At 53.7% G+C, this 16,102-nt stretch overlaps 1 protein-coding gene across 11 annotated transcripts; it reads right to left on the reverse strand.

Moving 5' to 3' along the window:
* Positions 1-26: 26 nt before the first annotated feature.
* Sh3glb2 (SH3 domain containing GRB2 like, endophilin B2) lies at positions 27-16,102 on the reverse strand. 11 transcript variants are annotated; one of them, XM_075985707.1, is made up of 13 exons: positions 15,945-16,102; positions 12,394-12,535; positions 11,737-11,865; positions 6,013-6,146; positions 5,777-5,869; positions 4,634-4,645; positions 3,945-4,007; positions 2,462-2,485; positions 1,835-1,924; positions 1,567-1,667; positions 1,241-1,255; positions 888-1,128; positions 27-608 (listed from the first exon to the last, which is right to left on the reverse strand). In XM_075985707.1, exons 1-13 carry the CDS (start codon positions 16,005-16,007, stop codon positions 501-503), a joined length of 1,215 nt encoding a protein of 404 aa, XP_075841822.1. In that variant the 5' UTR covers positions 16,008-16,102; the 3' UTR covers positions 27-500. The 11 variants fall into 11 exon arrangements, with proteins under 11 accessions (XP_075841822.1, XP_075841830.1, XP_075841823.1 ...); XM_075985715.1 differs by lacking the exon at positions 6,013-6,146 and having other exon boundaries at positions 12,416-12,535; XM_075985708.1 differs by lacking the exon at positions 4,634-4,645.

Here is a 16,102-nt window from a genome sequence, read left to right on the forward strand (position 1 = left end):
TGAGACCCTGACAAAAGTCCAGGCAGTTTGCACACAAAGGATTTATTTGCCAGAGAACAAGCAGACAGGCAGAAGTAAGAATGCCAGTTAGAAACTGAGTGAGGGCTGCAGCCACTGTACTCAGCCAGAGCTGTGAGTGAAGGCGGGGAGGGCAGCACTCTGTGCTGCTGCTCTAGCTGAGCCTGCTGGTCTCCTGCCAGACTGTCCAATCCCTGACTGTTAGCCCTGCCTGTTTGCCCTGCCTGTTTGCCGCTGTCCCCCTCAACCTTCCACAGCTAGAAGGCAGATGTTCTTTTCATGCCAAGAGCATCCCAGCATATCATGGAGCTGGGAAGCCTTGAGTATGCAGGGATGCAGGTCAGAAGCAGGGCTAGCAGAGGGACCTGGAGCCATTCTGTCACGTGGGGTCCTTCCTAGCTCGATGACAGGGCTAGAATAGGGTTAGGTCCCCTATCCTAAACAGCTATGTCACCAGCAGACAGGACCTGGAAGGGGGCTGCTTAGCTGAGAAGTTCCAAGTAGGTGACAGGGACCTTGCCCTTCTTGTTGCCTCTCTCACCAATGAGCCAGTCAGGGTCCATGCCAGGCAGGCTGTAGACAGTGATGAGCTGTGGGGAGCAGAGAGGGAACTTGTGCCCTGGAAATGGGTGGGACGTCCCAAGACTAAGCAGGCGTAAAGCTGCTACATCCCTTGAGGGGTGTCCCTATAGTGCTCTACTGAGCCGTAGCAGTTAGGGGCTGCTTAAGACTGTAGTCACTGACTCCCATAGCTCTTCCCCAAGGTCCAGAGAGTCCAGGAGAATGGTTGTGCAGACCCAATGTTCCTAGTCTCCAGTCTAGTAGTTCCTGTCCAGCTCTTGCCTGCCCCCTCAGGACCCCAGACCCACCTCATCAGCCAGCAGGGCCAGCTCGCTGCTGTCAGCTGCCTCGTAGTCGTAGAGCACCCGGGCCTTGCGGGTCCCACTGGCCGGGGGAGCCACCTCCTCTAGACAGAGTGCTGCCTCTTCTGAAGGGGCCAAGCCAGTCCCCGTGGGTACCACAGGCATGGTGGCTGCAGTAGTGGTAGGTGAGGTGCTGCTCAGGGGTGGGGAGGCGGGTTCTGTAGTGCCCACAAAGGTGCCTGGAAATCTAGAAGATGAGGGTGTCTCAGCAGGCAGTGCCAGCCTTATGGTTCCACATACTCCACAAGAGACATCAGCCCATTTTATACACAAGGAAGCCCTACCCCCCAGTAACTTACATGGTGCCCTGGGAGCTGGCAGCACAAAGAAAGAAAAAAAAAAACGAAGCTGAGACCATCCCACCTGCTTGTCCCCTACTCACCTCCACAGCCCAAACACTAGAAACTGCTGAGAGCCCCTGTCCCAGGGACTCTGGTTACTGATGGTAGCCCCCTGAGGCTCACCATAAGAAGTACCCAGGTAAGGTTCTAGGCAGAGCCAACAGTCCAATCTCATGTGTCGTGGGGTTTTCTGAGCTCTGAAGAGAAGGCCCTTGGCCAGAAGCATTGGGCCACTCACTGGGTCTAGGAGATAGGGGGCCTCAGAGACCTGGGTCCAGCCACACCTGCCTAGTTGTTTCTGCAGATCCAGCATGTGGCGGTAGCATTGTGCATAGTAGGTTGTCTGAGACTTGACGAATTCATGGAGGCAGCGAAGGTGGTTCACCTGGAAGAAAGAGGTCGGGCTTCCTCTAGCCTCTGGGCCATCCCCATCCTGTCTGCTGCCTGACCATACTCTAGGCATCAGAGTGAGGATGGGACACCCAGTCCACAGGCTGGCTCTGTGGCCCGTGCTTGTGGTAAGATTCAGGAGGACATGAATGCAGGACTCACGTGGGTGCTGCTGATCCCCTCCAGTAAGAGACGAGTCACTTCTGCCTGCCGGTCAAACTCTGTTTGGGCCACTCGAAGCTCTTGCTCAGCCTAGGTGGAGCAAGCAGTAATGAGAGCAGCATCCCTTCCACCCGCCTTCCCTGTGCCCTGAGGCCTCCTGGGAACATAGATGGCCTGGCATTACACCTAGAGCTGACTTCCAGAGCAGCCAGAGCCAACTTGAGATCTGTGGGTAACTTTAGCGACAGGCCTCCGCCACCAAAAAGGAGGATCTATCCAGGAGATAGGACCTCATGTGCTGTAGAGTGGGATTTAGTATCGCCAACCGGTACCACAGTGAGTGTAAGACAGAGTCCTGAGCTTCAGACACCCTCTCTACAGCAGTAGCTGTGTCTGGACCTCTACCCTTAACCTTCTAGACTTTGCCTCCCAAAGTCCCCCAGGCCCTGCCAGACAGTGCTGCGCACACTTTTAATCCCAGCATTCATGAGGCAGAGGCAGGCGGATCTCTGAGTTCAAGTCCAGCCTGGTCTATAAGAGCTAGTTCTAGGACAGGCTCCAAAGCTACAGAGAAACCTTGTCTCCAAAAACAAGCTTTAAAACCAAAGCCCCCCAGACCCAACTCACCTTGTCTACTTCATCGTTCCAAAGCTGTGGAGACCACAACAGCATCAGTAGGCAGGGAAGGGAAGGTAGGCATCATGAGTGGAGAGGGAGGGGCAGCCAGATACCAGAGCCTGTGCCTGCCCCAGCTCCCAAGGACCCTGCACAACCCATCCCAACCCAACCAGGAGCTGAGGCTGGAACAAGGTTTGCTCTAAGGGCAGGGAAATGACACCATATCCCATCTAGCATGCTGCATGCAGGGCCAGCCAGCTGGGAAGTCTTGCTTGTACTTTTCCTACAGCCGCCCCCAACTCTAAGTGGGTCTTAGAGACCAAGTGTCCCCACCCCACCCTGACTCCTGCGCGGAGGCAGGACAGGACAAGTGACCCTGGGCCAGTCACTAAACCTTTCTGTCCTCCGGCAGAGAAAGGCAGCCTCGGGCCAGAGTCACACTGGGGGCCAGTGGCAAAAGAAAAAAACAGGGCAGCCTCCACCCTCCAGGATGTTTCTCCTTCAACTCGGCCCAGGGAGGGGAGCGGGATGTGTCATCCAGAGTCTAGGGAAGAAAGACACCCCCTCCCCCCGTCGTGACTTAGGCGACCCAATTTATGGCCACTTATGGAAATCTGGCTTGGATAACACCCTGGCACATGGATGGACTGTTGAACTGGGCCCGCAGAGTGCACAGCCCACAGTGGGAGCATTGTCGTCATGTTCCGTGTTGGAGCCCATCTAACAGACCTGAGCATGAACAAGAGTCGACATTTCAAAGACAGTTGCCAGCCATGGAATGATGAAGAGCACAGATCACACAGTAGCATGCTCAGAACACGAGCATTGGGCCAGACGGCTGGGACAAGACGCTTTCACCCAGGGGACAGGAAGAGAGCTTGCTACAGGAGTGGAGGAATGTGGCTGGCCTAGCCCACACAAGTCACTGTATACCAGCTAACTAACCAGGCTACTGTAGCAGCCTCGCCTGCCTCCCTCCCTCCATCTTGCCTCCATCCTGCTCCTCCAGCTGGCCTTCCCCCTGTTTTCTAGCCATCTAGCTTGTGAGCTATAGTGGAACTAAGGCAAACAGTTGTCTAGTAGTCTGAGAGAGGAAGTCAGCCCAGGCAGCCTCCTCCCTAACCCCAGTGTCCACCTGGAACAATGAGGAGGTTGGGGCAGTGTTCCCTTGTAGGAGAGAGCATAGAATGCAAAGTCCCTTGGGTTCCCTAGAGGTGGTATAGTGTGCTGTCCTAAGGACATGGAGTGGTTCCCTGCAGCTGGACAAGACTGCATAGGATCCCCCCTTGCGTAGGGAGAAACCAGCTCAGCCTGTCTGCTGGGCCAGAGATGGGGCAGATGGAGTTGTAACTTCCCTGTTGCAAGTTGTCCTTAGCCTCTCAGGGCAACCTGCCACATGAACAGGGCCCTTTGCCTCACCTGCTGGTTTCTTGTGGAACTGTGGACAGAGGAGGCCAGGGTGGGGCAGGGCATGGTGGAAAAGGGTGCTTACCGCGGAGGCGCTGGCCGAGAGAATGTAATTACGAGGTCTAGTCTCCTGAAAGTCAGGCACCGTCTGGCGGGGAACAGAGTTCACGGGGGAGGGGGGTCACCCTGGGCCAGGACCAGTGTTGAGGCCAGGAGGTGGCCCCGGAGTCTCCTATATAAGGAGACACAAGAAACCCTGGCCCCAGGGACAGACAGGAGGACACAGATAACAACATAGACCCTCTGTGACCACTCCAACCATCTGGAAAGGAGACGGGCTTAGGGGCTCAATGGGTCCAACATGAAGACCCAGTGGACAGATGTGCTGAGGGCCCAAGTGAACCACAGGCTGGGCCTGCCCTTCTTTTGGGTCTCAGGCTCACAAGGAAGCCCCCCGGATCCACAGCCCTCCCCAGCACAGCTTTCTCCAACTCAGAATTTCACCACACTGTCTCTGCCTCTTCCCTTGAGGTCAGATCCTTCCCCACAAGAGTAGATGGATGGATGCATGGATGGACAGAGTGACAGGATTTGACATTTGCAAGAAGCTGCCTCATAGGCCTTGATGCCTGCATCCCCACAAAGCAGAGACTGCATGGAGGCCAGCCGATTGCAAAAGCCTAAGGGCATGGCTTGGGCTGGCCACAACACCTGGGCCTTCGGACAGGATGGGCGGACCAGAAGCAGCACAGCACATGGGACAGGTATACTCACATCTCCCTCACACTGAGCCAAGTTACCCAAAGCAGAACGGAAAGGAACAAAACAGAGAGTTAGTTAAGTCCACAGCAAGCGAAAGCAGGCATAGCCAGCCCGGCGCGAGGTGAGCAGAGAAGGACTGGAAGGCCACTCACAAGCCACCCTCAGGAGTCCTGGGCAGCATGTGTGCCCAAGAGAGAGCTGCTGAGCTTGAGCCCCTAGGGACACTGCTCCTGCCTCACTTGACTCACAGGCCCAAGGCTCTCTGGGCCCCAAGGGGAGACGCAATCACTCTGCGGTGGTGGACTAGGAAAAGACAGAAGTAGCAGGAAGTGGGGCTGTTCTGCCCAGGTGATTAACAAAGTAATCCCAATGGCCACAGGCCATTCCCTGCACACTTGGTTGACTTGGGACCTTGCTGTGGCTCTTGCTGGAGGCAGTGTAGGCCCCAGCGGTCACACTGTACATCGTGCTGATGCAGGAGAATTATGGGAAGTGGAGAGCCACCAGCTGAGCATTGGAGAAACAAAGAGGAGATTCCTAACAAGCCCTGGGCCTAGGAGTTTCTCAGAACCTGAGGTGGCTGTTAACACCCTTATACCCCTGAGTAGCCCACATAGCCGAGCCAGTGCTCAGCCCTCTTGGCCTAGCCCTGTTGAATCAGCTCAGCCTATCCTATCCTGGCTGAGCAGGCCCCAGTGGGCTGTGGGGTGAGGGAGCTCCTCGGACAGTCCGCACGTGGGATCGGGATGGCCGGCTCTAGTGCTGTCCACAGCCTCCAGCCTAGGGCAGCCTATGCATAGGACACGTGCTCACGTTCAGGCAGCAGGTGCAGAGTTAACAGGGGAGCCATGCCCAGACAGGGCCAGGCTGAGCATCCACAGAGGCAGGAGAGGCATGCAAGAATTCCACCCAACACCTAAGAGACTTGCAGGATGCCCTGCCCAGTGAACGGCACCATGAGCCTGCCTATCTCATAACTGTCTGCCCCGGAGCCACCAGGATTCCCTGGGGTGGGGACAGAAACCATGACCTGACCAGTGAGCAGTCTAGCCCCAGCCAGGGAGGAAGAGCATGCCAAACACCAGGTCCCTTGCGTGCCCCATCTCTGGACCCTCAGTAGAGCTTGGGGGCACGGGGAGAGGCAGGGGCACTTACCGTGGCCTTGGCTTCCGCCGCCTTGGCCTTCTTCAGCCGCGCTTTGCAAGCGTCCAGGTCAAGGCGCCGGTTCTGCAGGAGTCGCCTCTCCTTCTGCAGGGTGACAGGAGAGTGAGCAGCCCAGACCTGGCCAAAGACCCCTGGGCAACAGGAGCCACCTCGGGAGAGGTTCGGGTTCCCTGCCTAGAATGACAACCTGGGCACAGAGCTCAGAGGAGGGGTCCCAGTCTCCTCACCGAAATTGTTTTCCAGTCCCCTTCCAGAAAGTTGCGCAAGGGTGTGAGGAAGCTGAGGGAGGCAGTGTGAATGAAATCCCGTTCTGCTGCTCCCAGGCGCTTTTCAGCTTCTGACACCTTGATTAGGGTCTTCCCTAGGAAGACAGAGTTGGAGGGTGAGGGACGGCAAGCCTCAAGTCATCCTCCCCCAGGGAGGTCTGCTAGGCAAGTGAAGGAAGGCACTGTGGCCCTAAAAAGATGGACGGGGCTCCTGGGGCCTAGCAGGCAGCGGATGAGGCCTAGTGTCTCAAGAGCAAACAAGATTGGGGAGTTCCAGAACGAGAGAAAAAGGAGTTTGACAAATACCCCCCAGAAGTCAAGGACGTCAACTTCCAGTCTGGAAATTGATCAAAGACACAAAAACCAGTGGAGAAACACTGGAAGACAGCCACTGAACCCTAGTACGAACAATGGAGGGTACTATCCTGGAGACGTGCCGTCTCCTCCTGGCTGGCGGCTCTCCATCCGGGAGACAGGGCCACCCCCACTGCAGCTGCTGGGTGAGTGGAGAAGAAAGAGGATCCTAGGGGACATTCCCGACAGCAGCAGCCACTGGCCAAAGCCAGGAGCAGCCAGCCTGCAGCCGGAGGCCTGCTGGGAAGAGCGGGTACCCCTGCCAGAATCTAGCGTGATCTAGAGAAGTCCCAGCAAGCACACCTGTGGCATGTCTGAGACAGGCTGAAGAGTGCACCAGCATGTCCCACCCTGGGCTGAACAGAAGCCGCGTACCTACAAGGTAAAAGCTGGCTAGACTTGTAAACTGCTCGACCTTGAGACGAGTATCCCAACTCACATACTCACTTACCAATAAAGTCTCAGTGGCTGGAGATTTGAAAAACAACCACTGACCAATATTGGCTGACATGTACTGACCCCACGATAGCTCCTTGGGAGCTAGCTTGAAAGAGTAAGCTGGGAACGGGGCATTCTTGTCTGCTCGGACACTGGGACTGGAAGGTCCAGAAGCAGAGGCCAATCTGAGCAAATTAGTAAGACATGGTTTCAAAAAAAAAAAAAAAAAAAAAAGGAGGGCTGGAGAGATGGCTCAGTGGTTAAGAGCACTGGCTGCTCTTCCAGAGGTTCTGAGTTCAATTCCCAGCAACCACATGGTGGCTCACAGCCATCTGTAATGAGATCTGGCGCCCTCTTCTGGCCTGCAGGCATACATGGAGGCAGAATGTTGTATACATAATAAATAAATAAATAAATGGGAGATAGGGATCTGGGATGTAGCTCGATGGTAAATTACTTGCTGTGCCGGGCGGTGGTGGCGCACGCCTTTAATCCCAGCACTCGGGAGGCAGAGGCAGGCGGATCTCTGTGAGTTCGAGGCCAGCCTGGTCTACAGAGCTAGTTCCAGGACAGGCTCCAAAGCCACAGAGAAACCCTGTCTCGAAAAAAAAAAAAAAAAACAATAAATAAATAAATAAATTACTTGCTGAGACACACAGGCTCAGGGTTATCCTCAGTACTGACCAAATACATATTTATGTAAAATAGAAAATACCTATAATATAAAAGAAGCCACATAAGACAAGAAAAAATACCCAAGACCTAAATGAAAAATAATCTAACACATCAATAATTACATTCAATGTATATAGATTAAGCACTCTATTTTTTTTAAATGTTTATTTATTTATTTATTATGTATATAATATTCTGTTTTGCGTGTATGCCTGCAGGCCAGAAGAGGGCACCAGACCTCATTACAGATGGTTGTGAGCCACCATGTGGTTGCTGGGAATTGAACTCAGGACCTTTGAAGAGCAGACAGTGCTCTTAACCTCTGAGCCATCTCTCCAGCCCCTAGATTAAACACTCTAATGAAAAGGCAATGACTATTGTCTATACTGAATGTCATTGATTAGATCCCGGCACTCACATAAAAGTCGTGCAGCGGCACTGCGTCTATAACCTTTGCCACAGATGGCAGCGGTGCAGGTGCATCGGCACTGGCTACAATAGCAGAATAAATGAGCCACAGGTTCAGCGACAGGGCAGGGGAGGACGACGTCCAAAGCTGACTTCTGGCCTACACACGCGCACGGACTCACACACACCCCAATCCATCAGAAAGATAAACATATGCACCTAACGTGGCTCTAAAATATACACACCAAACACTGGCAAACCATAGAGAGAGACAGTGAAAAAACAGCTGGAAAATTCCATGCTCTTTCTCAATAAGCAGGGAGAGACGGGCAGCAAGAACACACAATGACACCATCAAGAGCCAGCCTTCCTGAACAGTGCTGGGCCGAGCAACACACAACCTGCCCCAATGACCCTTTTCACAGGGGCCGCCTAAGACCACAGGGAAACACAGATTGCGTTCTGATTCACAACACTAGCAAAATTAGTTATGAAGTAGCGACAAATATAATGTTATGGTTGGGGTCACCACAGCATGAGGAGCTAGGAGGGCTGGGAACCACTGCTCTAGGCCATGAGAAAGCCAGGACCTTTAAACTCCAGACAGATCAAGCTCAAGCTCCCTGCTAGCGGGGTACAAAAAGCCACTTGGGGAAAACACTTTGGCAATTTCTTTCTCTTTGTCACCATACCAGGCTTATGTGGTGCTGGAGATCAAGCCGCAGACCTCATCAACTAACTGAGCTAGATCCCCAGCCTGGCAGTTTCCCAGCAGGTTAAATATGGGGCAGGAGCAATGGAAGACAGACCACAAAACACGTTATTGGTAGCCTGAGCTGGATCCAGGACTGGCTATATAAAGGGGAGACTTTTGGGTCCAAGGTGGAGCGATTTTTTGTTTAAATTGATCTGTGGAGATATTTTTTCAACTCTAAATTCAATGGAGTACATAATAGAAACCAGGTATATTTTATGGCACATAAGGTATATTTGAATAAAATTCAGAAGTGAAGAAGAGAGAATAAGGATGTGTGCAAGACAATGGCTAAGTACGAGCTGGAGAAATGGTTCAGCAGTTAAGATCACTGGATGCTCTTCTGGAGGACCACTGGTCCCCCAGTGTGCAATTCCCAGCACAATGTCAGGAAGTTCACACCACCTGTAACTCCAGCTCCAGGGATCTGGTGCCTTCTTCTGGCACACAGGCAGCGCAATGCACGTATGCAAAACACACACACATTACAATAAATAAATCTTTTCTTGTATGTATGTATGTATTTATTTATTTTAGTTTCTCAAGACAGGGTTTCTCTGTAGCTTTGGAGCCTGTCCTGGAACTAGCTCTTGTAGACTGCCACATCCACGGCTGTCTCACCTGTGTGACAAAATGCCTCTCAGGTAGTGGCCGTTTCAAAATGAGGGGCTTATGCTTCTTGGAGCTTGGCCCCCGGCGGTTCCCTGGCAGTCTGCTCGAGTTGAGGTGCCTGATTAGCCTCAGCGACCTCGTTCACTTTGTTCCTGGTGATGGTTTCTTGCATTGACTCTGCTATCCTTTCTTCTGTTTTATTTTTCTCTTGACAAAAACTTAATCTGTTCATGGAACCAGGAAACATTCCTAACGGCTCCTTGAATATGGAGGAACTGATGCGTCAGTTCCCTCCCTTGATTCAGGCCATTAATGTTATGATTAAGACTCTGGCTTGCTCTCTGGGGGAATTTATGGATACCCTAGAACAGAAAGAGCTCATGATAGGAGATTTGGTAGAAGATGGGCAAATTATGAAGGAAAATGTATGGAATGGCATGAGTTACCATAGAGAGGCTAGCCAGAATGAGAAACCCCTGGTGCATTTTAGATAGGAAAGAAAGGCAGGCTATTCTTGATAACATGAAGCCAGCCATTCAATATTGGAGCAAACCCTGGGGGTGGAATCCTGAAGAATGGTGTTTGGGTTACCTTGGTTACCTTGAGGGCAGATATGATTTAGGGCCATGAGAAAGCACAGTTAGTTAGTGGTGTGAGACAAATTTCTAAGAAAAGCTCTGCCCACCTGGCCCTGACCACAAGACTTGTTAAGAATAATTAATTATCTGTAATCATTTTTCTATGGAAACTTTTATGTCTGCCAACTTCCTTCTGTAATCTCTTAAAAGTGATGCTTGAATTTTAGTAAAGTTGCAGCAGATTCAAATCTCATTAGAGTTGTGTCTGTCTGTCATTCACCGAATCCTGGGTTCTCCTAAGCCTTCACCCCTGTTCTCCCTCGGTCTTCGATCCCCAAGAGAGTCAGTCCGCGGCAGTAGACCAGGCTGGCCTCAAACTCACAGAAATCCGCCTGCCTCTGCCTCCCGAGTGCTGGGATTAAAGGTGTGAGCTACCACGGCCTGGCAAATAAATCTTTTGTAAAAGTTAGGTTTACTCAGTCAGCCAAGTGCACTGTGCACAAACATGACCTGAGTTCGGTCCCCAGAACACACACGTGGTGACACATGGCTGGAATCTCAGTGTTGAGGAAGTAGAGACAAGGACCTGAGCTCGGTCCCCAGAACACACACGTGGTGACACATGGCTGGAATCTCAGTGTTGAGGAAGTAGAGACAAGGACCTGAGCTCGGTCCCCAGAACACACACGTGGTGACACATGGCTGGAATCTCAGTGTTGAGGAAGTAGAGACAAGGTGGACTCAGAGGCTTGCTGGCCGTCGGCCTAGCCTAACCAGTGAGCAAGCACCAGCGCCTAGTGCACCTTGTCTCATAAAAGATGGTGAAAAATGCCTAAGGTTGGACCTTTGGCCCCCCCACACGTATGCGCACTGCACACACATAACCTAGGGCTGGGGTGTGGGTCAGTGGAAGAGTGCTTGCCATCCATTCACAGGACCCCAGGTCCCAACTCCAGCACCACAGAAACACCACATACACACCACATACACACATAGATACACCACACACACACCACACACACACCACACACACACATTCCTCACACATACATACTTACACCACACACTCATATATACACTCCACATACTATACACATACCACGTACACACATATACCCATACATACACACTTCACAGATACACCACACACACACACCCAACCCACACAAACCACGTACATACATACATACTCATACCACACACACATATACCCATACATACACACTTCACAGATACACCACACACACACACAATACACATACCACACTGCATTTACACATTCATCACACATATATACTTATACCACACACACACACTCATATACAAACTCTACAGACACACCACACCACACACACACTCCACATACTATACACATACTACACATGTGCACACGCACAAAAACACACCCCCCTAAACTGGCTAAGGGAGGGTCTGTTCCTTTATTCTCATCTTATAACTCAGGTTATCTCTGTAATTTTTAAAGAGGGAGCTGACCTGACGGCTACACCTCCAATCTCAGCATTCAGGGGACAAAGCCTGATTTGATTTTAAGGCCTACCTTAAATAGAGAACTTAGTCAGAAATAAAATTTAAAAAAAAGAGGGAAGGCCGGGCGGTGGTGGCGCACGCCTTTAATCCCAGCACTCGGGAGGCAGAGGCAGGCGGATCTCTGTGAGTTCGAGACCAGCCTGGTCTACAGAGCTAGTTCCAGGACAGGCTCCAAAGCCACAGAGAAACCCTGTCTCGAAAAACCAAAAAAAGAAAAAAGAAAAAAAAAAGAAAAAAAAGAGGGAGAAGGGAGGCAGGAAGAAGGAGCTTAGGGAGCTAGAGACAATGCCCCTCACCCTAGCTCTGTGGTCTCCTCACCATAGGGGGTGTCGGGCCCCAACTCGCTGGCTGCTTCTGCCATGTACTGAGCCAGCAGCTCCCCATTGGTGACCCTTGAGGGCACCTTTCTGTCCAGCTTCTCATACAGGAACTCTTCCACTCGGGCACCTGTAGGGAGATAACAGCCAAAACCACAGGGCTCTCGGGGCTAAGCCACCGTGAGAGAGCAAACCCTGGCCACCCCAGACAGCATCCATACTGAAGGCTTGCAGACACATCTCATACCCACACCCACCCTCTGAGACCCGAGAGAACAAGGCTCGGAGACGTGACACCACTGTCCCACAGTACTGAGTCAGCACCTCCCATGTCTCCCCGACTTAAATAGCATTTACAGTGTGTGATGCACTTGCACCATGCCCTGGCCCGGGTCCTGGGCCTCCGTGGACACTTCAGAGACACTGCAGGTTTACAGGTGACATGCAGGCTGCCCCCTTCTGCTCATGCAGTCAGCACGCTGTATGACTTTGGCCAGGCCCTTGCCCCGTGGCTGGCTGCAAGCCCAAGCTGACATCTGTAGTTTGCAAGTCCCTCCCCACATGTATTTCAGTTCAGGCTTCAGCTCCCGTGCGTTTTGGAGCCCCGCACCTACAGCCCGCATCGGCCCGGGTGCCCTCCTGCCCCGCACCCACTCACTGGGGTTGGGTTGCAGCAGCACCTCAGTCTGCCTCAGGATCCGCTCTGTCCAGTTCTTGGTGCTGTCTGCCCGAGCCAGGAGGTTTTCAAAGTGAGCATCAAGCTCGGTCTTCTCCGCCTGGCCGAATTTCTCCTCTGTGAACTGGGAAGGAAGCGGCAGGGGAGGTCCCAGGGTCAAGCCTTTAGAGGGTGGCCTATTGCACCCCACCCTGGGGCTTGGTTGCTTCTTTCTAGGATGAGGGGGTTGGGTGAGTCAGAACCATGGCTCCTAGAAGCCCCATAGTTCCCCAGTCCCTCTCTCCACAGAAGCATGTATGCTCCTAGTGAGATGAGCCCTGAGGAGGTGGCCACCAGGGCTGAGGGTCAGAACTTGGTAGCAAGTCCTTAGGGAACAGATGAGGCCCAGAGGAGCCTCCATGGGACTCCAGCAAGAATTCAGGTTCCGGAATGAAAGGAACCCTATCCATATCTGTTCTACTCCTGATGAGCTATGCGACACTGAGGAAGGGGCTTTGCCTCTCTGGGCCTCAGAGTCCCCTGGAAACAGATAGTAAGAATGTTTCTCACAGACCACACTGGGTAAAAAGGGAAGACGTGGATTAGACACGGGAGGGCTGGCAACCGAGCCCATGCCCAGCGTGAAGTGCCCACGCTACTGCTGCTGGAGCTGACGGGCAGTATGTCTAAGGACCAAGTGTGGGAGGGAGGGAGGCTGGCCAAATGTTTGGCTTCTGGGTGTGGTAAACAGAGAACATTGCCAGCCCATCGGAGCCAGCTGCTGGGTGTACCCAGAACCCGGGAGGTCACATGGGTCCCCAGTCAGAACTGGCTGGAGTCATGCGGGCTACCTAGGAATACTCAGAAACTGGTCCAAGTCCTCACCAGGTAATCTAGAAAAGCCCAGGAACAGATGTCCCCAAGCACAAGCCTTTTCTAGCCAGGTGACCAGGTTTGCCCAAGGGCATCACCAACAGCAAAAGGTGAAATCTGCTCCAGGTATAAGATAAGGAATAAGGAACACGGCTGTGCGTCCTGGGGCACTCAGGCTTCCCTGCATGGTCAGAGCCGCTGAGGCCAAGCAAAGGGCTGTGCTGCAGTTAGGGTCTAGGGGGCTGGAGCCCTGCGGAGCCACTGCCACTGATGAATCATCAGGCTGAGCCAAGGAGCCACCAGGTCTCACTGCAGCCATCAATAATGCAGCAGGCCTCGGGCTTCTCCCTTAAAGCCTCCTCCTCAGCTGCCCTGTCCAGCTCAGCATCTCCCAGGGCCTCAGTTTCTCCCTGGAAAATGGCGAAAACCCATCTCACAGAATATCTGGCCAGCATAAAGGAACAGTTTTCTTTTTAGAAACACTGGGTATGGAACCTGGGACCTCTAATACCCTACCAGCCCCAGGGCAGTATTAGCTGGGTTATCACTTGGAAAGTCTCCCCGTGGTGTCACTGGGGGCGTGGGGATGCTGCCAAACATACGGGTTCCCATGCTTATTGGGCTTTCGCGAGCCCCAGGCATCCTCCCTTGGCCATTGCTACCCGCCTGTTTGGACGAGGGCAAAGCCCCTGTAGGAGCTTGGACTGTGATTACTGGGAGGAGTCTCAGCAGAGCAGCTGCCCACACCCACCCACAGGCACTTATCATACTATTCTAATGTGCAGCACGAGGCAGGCTTCCCTCACCTCACCTCACTGCCTTGATGGGACCACTCCGCCACCTCCACCTGCTTCAGAGACTGGCTGATGTCTGGGGCCCCAAAATCACTCTTGTAGAAGAAATCCTGCCCCCAGGTTTCAAGCTGGGGAGGCCTTGCTCCCTTTGGGATAGGGGTGGAGTGAGTCCCTCAACACTGTCCTTGGGCCACACAGGGCACGTGTGCTTACTCAGCACGGCCTGGTGCCTTGCACAGTAACACTGACCCATAGGAGCTGTGTACACACTGGTAATTAAGAATAGCTCCGTCTTTCCTGACGACTCCCACGGCAGACGCCTCTCTGCCTCTCTAGGTCACACTGCAGGCGCCTTCCTCCTCTGCTACCTAGTCCCTTTCCAACGGAGGGGAAGGGGATCACGCCTGAACCAGTCCAAGGCAGTTCCCAGCAAGCCAGCATCAGCAGGAGGGTGGGTGTGTGGAGCTCAGAAAGCCTCTATTTATAACACGCTCAGCTCCCTCCTCCACCCCAGCCTGGGCCTGGGCACTGGCTCCAGCCCAAGAGTGAGTGAGTGACCCTGTGGGCCTGCCCCCATCAGTGAAGCCAGGAAGCCCAAGCCACCACTACCCCCTAGCCCTTTCTGTGGGCCTGGCCAGGTCAGGTGGCAGGACCCAACAGATCAGGTTCTTTCCAGATGTGTGAGATAGTGTGGTTGCCATGCCAACGCTGGGACAGGCTTTTCCCCCTCCTGCAGAGGCTGGGGTTCTAAGGGTCTAGCATCCTCTCCGGTGCTGGGGTTGCCCACCAAGCTTGGGAACCAGAATGGCAATCCTCACTGGGACACTAAGACTCACGGGAACCCAGCGCTTTCTAGTAAACATAGCCACATGGGCCCCTGAGGGGGGGAGGGGCTGTACCCAGAAGAGTCAACAAGTACCACAAGGGCAGCATACAGAACCTGTTCCTGGTGTACAGAGATGGACCAACCCTGGGGCACAGGAGTCCCAGATACCCACAGCCACCCTTGAAGCAGACAGGGCCTCCAACACGAGCCTTACACCTGCTTTACAGAAAGGCAGGGTAAGGCTGAGGTGATCGTGCAAGGTCGGACGCTCCACAGGTGCAGTTTAATCGTGGCAACTGCAGTTACAGCCATCCCATTTCTCAGACTGAGAAACAGAGGCCCAGTGAGGTGAAGTCCCCGCTCCCAAGGTCACAAGAGAAGGATTTACATCCACATCTGACTCTAGCCCTTCGCTGTGACATCAATTCGCCTAAGTTTCTCATTTCTAATCCCATATGTTTTGGACTTGTTCCAATATCAGCATTACCGGCCTGAACAGAACCCAAAGAGGGCACCCAGCCAGATCCTAGCCTTCTCACCATCCTTTAGGTCTGGGAAGCAAAAGGAAACTGGCCTCCTGCAGAACAGAAGGGAAATTACTCCTGGCTTCCGGCCTGATTATCCAAGCGTGTCAAAGGGACTGAGTAGCACCAAGCTGTCCATTGTAGGGGTATGGAGACTGAGGTCCGCAGAAGGGATTGGGACATTTTTGTGTAGCCCAGGACCTCCCAGCCAGGAATCGCTGGGCTAGGACAGGGAAGTAGGAACCACCCAGTGGTCATTCATCTCCCGAGCTGTGCAGGAGCCAGAGCAGTGGGCAAACCTATCAGTGTAAACCGGCACTGCTGGGCGCCCAGCAGCCCAGGCCCCAACCCCGGGCCATCAGGGAGCTGCAGCTGACCCCGCTGGGAGCTCCCCTGGGCAGCTCGGGGACAGGGGAGCAGGGGCCCGAGCTGTCCCCAGCACGCACCGCCGCAGCAGCAGGGAAGGGGATCCTGCTGCAGGGTGCTCGGACGCGCTCCACATCCGGGACCTGCGAGCGGCATCGCGTCAGGCCTCACCTGTACCGCCCGGGTGAAGAAGATGCCCGCGTCCGATGCCAGCTTCTTCATGTTGAAGTCCATGGCGCGCCCGTACGCAGGGCCGCCGCGCCGGCCCCAGCGCAGCCGGCAGCCCCCGCCCCGCCTCGCGCACCCTGCCCGCACCCCGCCCACCTGCT

This window comes from Microtus pennsylvanicus, chromosome 9 (assembly GCF_037038515.1).
Source record: "Microtus pennsylvanicus isolate mMicPen1 chromosome 9, mMicPen1.hap1, whole genome shotgun sequence".
Taxonomy (NCBI): Eukaryota; Metazoa; Chordata; class Mammalia; order Rodentia; family Cricetidae; genus Microtus; species Microtus pennsylvanicus.